General features: G+C 40.1%; 1 protein-coding gene across 2 annotated transcripts in view; it reads left to right on the top strand.

The window, feature by feature from the left end:
• The window catches only part of LOC107099161 (glutamate receptor ionotropic, NMDA 2B-like), a 140,951-nt gene that overhangs the window by 101,598 nt on the left and 31,209 nt on the right, over positions 1-8,144 (top strand). For both annotated transcript variants that reach the window (XM_015397178.1, XM_015397177.1), the window contains exons 10-11: positions 736-965; positions 2,478-2,638. In XM_015397178.1, coding sequence (XP_015252664.1) covers positions 736-965; positions 2,478-2,638 — 391 coding nt within the window. The remainder of the gene's footprint in view (positions 1-735; positions 966-2,477; positions 2,639-8,144) is intronic.

Here is an 8,144-nt window from a genome sequence, read left to right as displayed (position 1 = left end):
TGAAAAATAATAACGGTAACTCCATTGAAATGATTCAAAACTAAAGTAACAAGCCAATTTTTTTTAAATGTAAGGACTAGAAGTAAAAAGTCGCCATAAAAATAAGTAGTAAAGTAAAATAAAAATATCAGAAAAATCTACTTGAGTACAGTAACAAAGTATTTGTACTTAGTTACTTCCAATCTCTGGGTATACACTAATAAGTTGTTCCCTTCTGGCTACGCTGAGAAAAAATGGCAATGCAAGAAGACGTCTCCCATTGGGTGCACCACCCCCTGTGTGTTTATAAGCTCCTAATTCTAAACTATGAGAAGGCTTTCATTTCTGATGTGGATTGTTGTTTCAAAAAGCTGAATCTGTTACACACTGTTCTTATAAAAATGGCCTGAAGAACACCAGAGAAGTCTGGGACTGTAAGTCATGGTGAAGAGCATTTTGACATGACAGACTTGTTGAATCATTGTTGTCTCCTCTGTACTTCTGCTCCAGCTGTAGCATAATTACAGCCTGTTGTGAGTCCATCTGCTGCTTTGCCCCTCTCACTTCCTCATCTGTGATGCCACATACCTCCTGTAGGTAGTGTTTGCTTCCTGACACCTTGTCACACAGCTATAGAGGCAGGTGGAGCAGAGGGAGTGTGTAAAGAAGGCTGTCACCGACAATGCCTGATCAGAGGGAAATAAAACACAACGATTCCCACTGCACCCCTCCCCTCCTGTCATTCTGTTCCTCCAGAGCCTGGAGGTCCCTCCTTCACCATCGGCAAGGCCATCTGGCTGCTGTGGGGCCTGGTTTTCAACAACTCTGTTCCTGTGCAGAATCCTAAAGGCACCACCAGTAAGATCATGGTGTCAGTGTGGGCCTTCTTCGCTGTCATCTTTCTGGCCTCCTACACTGCCAACCTGGCAGCCTTCATGATCCAGGAGGAGTATGTGGACCAGGTGTCGGGCTTGTCAGACAAAAAGGTGAGGGTTAAAGGTGAGGTTAGGGAAGCTTTTTGTATTACCATTTATGTAACCCTAAGCACTAATAGGCTAGTATAAGAGGGTCAGAGATTTAGTACATAGTACCACCTATAACTTGTAAAAAAGAAAACCAGATTTTTTTCCTATACATCTTTATCTTTATTGAGCATAAGTAGCTGTGTTTTAGCAATATGCTTTTGTTTTTAGCTGACTGTCTTAGAAAAAAATTAATTTTACTGTCCAAACCAAATTTATTATAATAATTTTATATCGATATAGGCACTAATCACCCTGTTTCACTCGGTGTCGCATTGCTCATCTCTAAAGAAAAGATTTTTTTGTGGAATCAATTTTTTTTTGCCTTGCTGTTCACACTTCCAAATATATGCGACTCGTATGCAATCTCCTATGTGAACTGCATTCATAAAGCTTAAGTCTCCAGCATGCGCAGCAGGACGCAATGACGCAAAAAAAAATTGGATTTGAGTCTCTTCAGTCTGCTGTGTGAGTGTAGCCTTAGAAATAGAGCAGCCTGCTTAAATTGAATAAAAAAAAAAAAGCCTAAAGATATGTTTTTAAAAGAGACACAAATTGGTCCAAAATATGTAAGAGGATTAGAACAACAACACAAGTTAGAAATTTCTAAAAGCAGCTGGAAACTACATTTTATAGTGCAGGGAGGACATTACATTGATGTGTTTGTTTCGTTTCGTACCTGTTAACTAAAATTCATAGTAGAGTTTTAAGGTGAAACAATCAAACATATTGATTTTAGTGTCATGGTCTGAAACTATTTCGCTCCAGGACCTAAACATAAATCCTTCTGCAGAAAATCCTGTAGGGTAAATAAATAATTCAATCAATAGATAAATATAGAATGTCCAGCCGTCAGTTTGTGACGATAAAATCTTGGATGTTTGAGTTATGCTGCAGTCATAACTGTTGCAGCTCATACCTTATGATGTGCCTTTATTTATAAGATTATTTTAGATTAATTTTAAGCAGTGCATGTCTCTTTAAAGACAATAATTTTTGTTTCTCTATTATGGGTAACCGCTCCATGCTGGTTATTTAAGAAAAGATTTAGTTATTGAACTAGAACGAAAATGACAACAAAATCTGCAACCTTTAAGTGTGTTAAACATCTTTCGTATTATTTTGATATGGTCATGATCAATCCCAAAATCTGAGAGTGAGCTAAAGTAATTTCGTTGCCTAAAACTTGAGCTTAACTTGAGCTTCAGGGGCCCCATTTGGTGCATTTGATTTTCCCAACTGATCCACAAAGACGTCAAGTTGCACCAAGAAATTTCACTTTATCTCTCGATTGTCCTTTTTTCAGACGTATGAAGGACTGAGTCCAATCCATTTCTCTCCTTGCATCGTTTCTAATGTTCCCTGGTGTGCAGCTTGTGCATTTCTTATTACTGATACTCTAGGCTCTATCCTTTTCCTATCTGTGCCCTAGCAGCTACAAGCTCATCCTGACAGGTTTTCCTCTCCTTCTCACAGTTCCAGAAGCCGAACGAGTTCTCGCCACCTTTCCGGTTTGGTACGGTGCCCAACGGGAGCACGGAGCGCAACATCCGCAACAACTACAGAGACATGCACGCCTACATGACCAGCTTCCACCAGAAGAATGTAGATGAGGCCCTGTACAGCCTGAAGACTGGGTGAGGAAGGGACAACGAGATGGGAGGGGGGAGGGGGGGTGCAGCGAGACAGATGGGGGATGCAGGGAAGGAGGGAGTTGAAAGGGTGTCAGCATAAATAAAGACACAGTGTTAAAGATCTGGAATGTTGAGCAGTGATGCAAAACAAAGAAAATCTGATGAAATGATGAAAAGCATGGGGGGGGGTTAGAGGAAGAATATTGGGAAGTGCGAAGCAGCAGCCAGCGGGGATGCGCATCGGCCTCACGCTGGCATCCACAACAGCAGTGGAGCTTGTGTTTGCTTTATATCGAAATCTTTGTCACTCTTTCTCTGCCTGTCTTCAAATATTTTCATCAAGCTGAAGAAATTGGGAGGCAAAGCTGTGATGTTTCACTGCTGTTGAATGGCCACAGAGGCCTGAGGTGCCCTGAGGCGCATTAGATGGTTGCAGGAGAAGCAACAGACTCTTGTGTCAATCTGTCAACTGACTCTGGGTCAATATGTAGAAGAGGCACAATTTCCCTGAAATATATTGCACTTTATAGACTGGGCAAAGGGATCTTGGCTCTTTGTGCAGCAGGATTAAAGAATTATTAGAGTTTAACAGCAGGAAAAAAGAATAAAAGACCTCTGTTTTTGAGATTTCTTTGTACAGTGTTCTTTTTATAAATTAGAATAAAACTCAGTGTGTTCTATTGGGATTTTAATGGGATAGATAATCTCATAATAAGTTTGAAGTGGAAGAAAATTAAGCCAATTTTTCAAATAGTTTTAGAAGGAAAATGAACTTGTATTAAGAACCCTTAAAGTTAACAATTTAAGGAAATTACTTTAAAATGTTATCAGAGCTGTGAGTCTTTTGGGGTATATCTCTTCTAACTTTCTCTGTAAGAGTAATAACATTCTTTTTCCAGTCCTGCCACAGGGTCTCAGCATGATTTAGGTCTGGACTGGGTCAGCCTTATTGTGCAGTCAAGCCAAATGCAATATAAGCTTCTAGTTTTTATGCAAAGTTGATGGCGAACCCGGGTCTCTGGGAGTCACAAAGGCCCTGCAGCCACTTTCTTCCATGTGGCATAGCAAAAGATTTCAAGCATCTGACAAATGCCAGAAGTGGGAGATGCAGAGTTTGGAAGTTTTGTAGCTGGACGTGGAGTATCAACCTATCCAAAAAGCTGATTTGTGAGCTGGCTGTTAGACAGTCACTGCATCCATGCCATGATGCCCGCTGCAGAACTGTCAGCATAAAACTATAAAACATTTACATGAATAAAAATAAAGGTATTATACTCCAATACTTAGTAGATGGAGAAATTAGCATGCTATGATCATTAGTGCTCCACTAAAAAGTTTTTTTCATAATTTTTTATTATTACTCTATTAATACCTCCATTAACCTAAAATGGCAAAACTTACTCACAAAAAATAGATGATAGTTGCAGTTTTTAACCACTTGCCCAGTAAGTGACTATATCGATCCTGGCAGTTTTCAAGTTATAAGCAGCGATAACTGGGAATTTTCAGTGCTTCTTACAAACTTCTTTCTCACAATGGAGAAATTCACCCTCTGCATTTAACCCATCCCCTTAGGCAGCGTCTAGGGAGCAGTGTGGGATTAAGGGCCTTGCTCAGAGACCCAGAGTGGCAGTTTGTGGGAGTGGAGCTTGAACTCAGAACCTCAGGATTCCAAGCTCTATGCCCTAACCACTATGCCACCACTCCCCCTTCATTTTGGCCACAGCTACGCTGACAAAGCCAAGCATGCCATAAACAGTTGCCACCAGGGCCTCTGACCACCATGACTGATTAAAATATTTTGTTACACCACTGGTTGAAATAAAAATGGCCTTTTGTGGTCATTGTCCTATTTCAAGTAAAGGCTGGTTTGTGCTTGATGTGCTGGTGAAGTCCTTGTAGCCAAATTTGTTTTAATACCCACACGCATTCGCAAAGTGTCTGCACAGCCTGATTCTCTGCATCGTATAGCTAGAAAAATGTGTAACTAACCAGACAGAGTTAAAAAGCCAAAGCTCCTACTGGCCAGTGTATATAAAAATCTAGAGACATCTTATGATTTGCTCCATAAATATAACCACGATAAACAGATAGTGAAAAACTTGCCAATAAATTACTGTTGCTCTTTGATGACATGAAAAGGCTTTGAAAATGTCTGGAACGGCTGTGTTTTCTACTTGTGCGTGTTGTAAGCTTCTGCTCTGTGCTGTACATGGCCCTCTAAAGTCAGCCACAATATTAGTAGCATTGAGGAAGCATATAACAGCATTCTGTATTTTTCTCTCATGGTTTCAGTTTGTATTTCTAACAATCCCATCAGCTCTTTACAGCTTTTCCAAATCCACACAGCACGATGCTGCCACCAGTTTAGGGAAATATGCAATGTTAGTTTTTCCTTTTTTTCATGTTGCCTAACTGAAGATGTCCCATTTTACCATGGTTACCTCCAGATAATACCTGCAGCTCCGCCAAACTTACCATAGTGTAATGGCTCAGAAAGTAGGATCCAGAATTCAGGCAAGACAGACAGTGGAATAGTTAAAAAGCGTTCATTCCGATAAAGACGTAACGGATCCTCAGTGGCGGCGGCTGTAGTGGTTAGGGCATCTGAGATAGGAACATGTATCATAGAGAAACAAATGTTAGTGACTGCGATAATCTGACGGAGGATGATTATGAACGCATGAGTAACTAACCTGGTTTGATAGTTCATTCCATGAAGAGAGAACAAGGACGATTCCAGGCGGTCAGCTGAAAAGACGCAGTAGACTTAGCCTGCAGAGAGTTCCAGACGCGGAAGTCTAGAAGGCTGCAGAGCTGACAGGAGATCAGAGCTGAGCTGATGAAGGAAGGCAAGATAATCCTAACGGCGAATCCAAGAGGCAGAACCAGGTTCAGTCCACAGAAGAATCCAACAAGAGTCAAAAGACAGGCCAGGCAAACAGATCAGACAGCTGCAGGCAGGCTCAAAGGTCCAAATACAGAAACGGATAAGGATCAGGCAATCAGAACATAATGGAGACGCTAGAAAACTCTCAACGCCAAAGGCTCAGGAATAATGTGGGACTGATGGCTGGGACCAAGGAGCTTAAATAGAAGCAGGAGCAGGTGGATCATATATGCAGTAATGAGGAACAGAGCAGGGCTAGACAGGTGAATGAAATGAGCAATTAAGTCAGCCATCAGCGCCAAAATTATAACACATAGGTCTCTTGGTGTGGATGGATGATTTTGGCACACAGCTCATGTGTCATACCCTCTTACTTGAGGGTGTCAATGATGGCATTCTGGACAGCAGTCAGGTCGGCAGTCTTACCCATGTTTGGGTTTTGAGTGATGAACCAGGTTGGGAGTTTTAAAGGTCTCAGAAATCTTTTGCAGTGTTTAGAGTTAATTTGTTGATTCAGATGATTAGGTGCATAGCTTGTTTAGAGCCCTTTTTCATGATATGCTATTTTTTTGAGATAGGAATTTTGGGTTTTCATGAGCTGTATGCCAAAATCATGTGTATTAAGACAATAAAAGACCTGGTTTATTTCTGTTAGTGTCCAATGAATCTAAAATATATGAATGTTCAAGTTTTATCATCACATTATGAAAAATAATGAACTTCATCACAATATTCTAATATTTTGAGAAGGATCTGTATTTCCATATTCAGCTAATTTTCACAAAGCTCTGTGAGATGTTTAAAGTTAGCAATATAGTTTTATACCTTAATTGCTTCAGACTACCTATAAAAACCTTATTTTCTTAAGTGTCTGCTGTGGATCTTGGTCTTCATTAAGTCCCCCAATAACAACCAAATTGAACACAGGTTGCTAGGAGTAACCTTGTGAATTTTAAATGAAATTTTAAATGATCTTTAATTTTAAACTATTGAATGACTGAATACTTTAAAATTTCATTAGTTGTAAGAAATCCTCATAATCAATGATAGAATTCTTCTCACTACACCATAAGAGGGATAGATCAACTAATAGTGTTAATCTATTACATGATATCCCAATAAAATACACTAAAGTTTAAAGCATTACAAAACGTGAGAAGTTAGGGACATCAATTATTTTTTTCAGAATACTGGATGTGAGTGGGTGTTCTTAGTGGAGAGGTGTGGATTTTAACTACATGAAACTGATCACCATGACAGTATCTTTACCAACACCATGACAACAGAGCAGCTTGAAATAGACAAAAAGAAAAAGAAAGACATGAACAACGTCAATCAAAAAGTGAAACTTTAGTGAATTAATCACACGGAGTGTTATTTTTCATGTTTTGTGCTGTAAAGTATATTTACATTCAATATTTGGTAATCATCAGCGCAGCATGGCAGGGATCTATGTCACCCTATAGCTCTGCTGAGGTTTTCAGATGCTGCTTTAATAGTGGCATTCAATTCATCTGCATAATTGGCTCTGGTGTCTAATTTTACTCTTAACAAAACCCCAGAGATTCTCTAGGGCTTTAGGTTCAAGTAGGTTTGCTGACCAGTCAAGAATTGGTGCTTCGGTACTGTGGCTAGGTGCCAAGGCTCGATGAAACTAGCTTCTACATGAAGCTTGTGAGCAAAAGAAGGCATGATGTACTGCAGTGTTTCATTGTGGACCAACAACTGCAGATGACTTGGCTTCTTGAACCATCAGTAACTTTGGAAACTTCACACTTTACGTCAAGCCATGTTGGTTCAGTGCCTCTTCCCTTCTTCCTCAGACACAGGATCTTGAACGTAGTGCAGAATTTACCGAAGTCTATTTCTGTTTTTTTTCATATCACAGCCAAGACACTTTTTGTGCAGGTTCTCTTATAATTTCAGTGCATCCCATTTTGTACTCATTAGTGTGGTGGTCTTTGAGGTTCTGAATTCAGCTGCTGTCCCACCAAGTGAATCTCCTTCAAACTCTTGAATTAGTTTTGCTTCACAGTCCTCTTAGTGCTGTTTTATGTACAACTTTTCTTACAACACTTTTTCCTTCCACTAAACTTTCCATCCTTGTTCTTGAAAACATTTGACTTTTGAGCTGTTGTGGCCTACCCTGCTTGTAAAGGTGTGCTGGGTAAATATCAAGTCAGCAATCTTCTGTGGGATTGTTTGGAACATATAACAGTTTAGCATGACTGAATTGAAATATCTTATATGCGGCTGAAATGTATAAACCGAAATTATAAAAACTTCTTAATTTGTCCATGCTGTCTTCCCTTCCCAAGCAAATCATTTGACAAGATACTGCACATTTGTTAAAATGGTGCTTTAGGGTCTAAACCAACTGTTTGGTGCCCTCTTTAGGTTAAAAAGGCCTACTGCTTCTGACTTTTGCTGTTGGCTCAGCTGTGGATGTGACATCACCAAGAAGCCCGGGGGGTTGCTTTCTGCAGACTCACTCCTCCCACAAACAATGGTTCACTTACAGTTCCAATATATATATACACTCACCGGCCACTTTATTAGGTACCCCATGCTAGTAACGGGTTGGACCCCCTTTTGCCTTCAGAACTGCCTCAATTCTTC

The sequence above is a fragment of the Cyprinodon variegatus genome, unplaced genomic scaffold (genome assembly GCF_000732505.1).
Source record: "Cyprinodon variegatus isolate N-32 unplaced genomic scaffold, C_variegatus-1.0 Scaffold843, whole genome shotgun sequence".
Classification (NCBI taxonomy): domain Eukaryota; kingdom Metazoa; phylum Chordata; class Actinopteri; order Cyprinodontiformes; family Cyprinodontidae; genus Cyprinodon; species Cyprinodon variegatus.
This window is presented reverse-complemented; position numbering and strand designations above follow the sequence as displayed.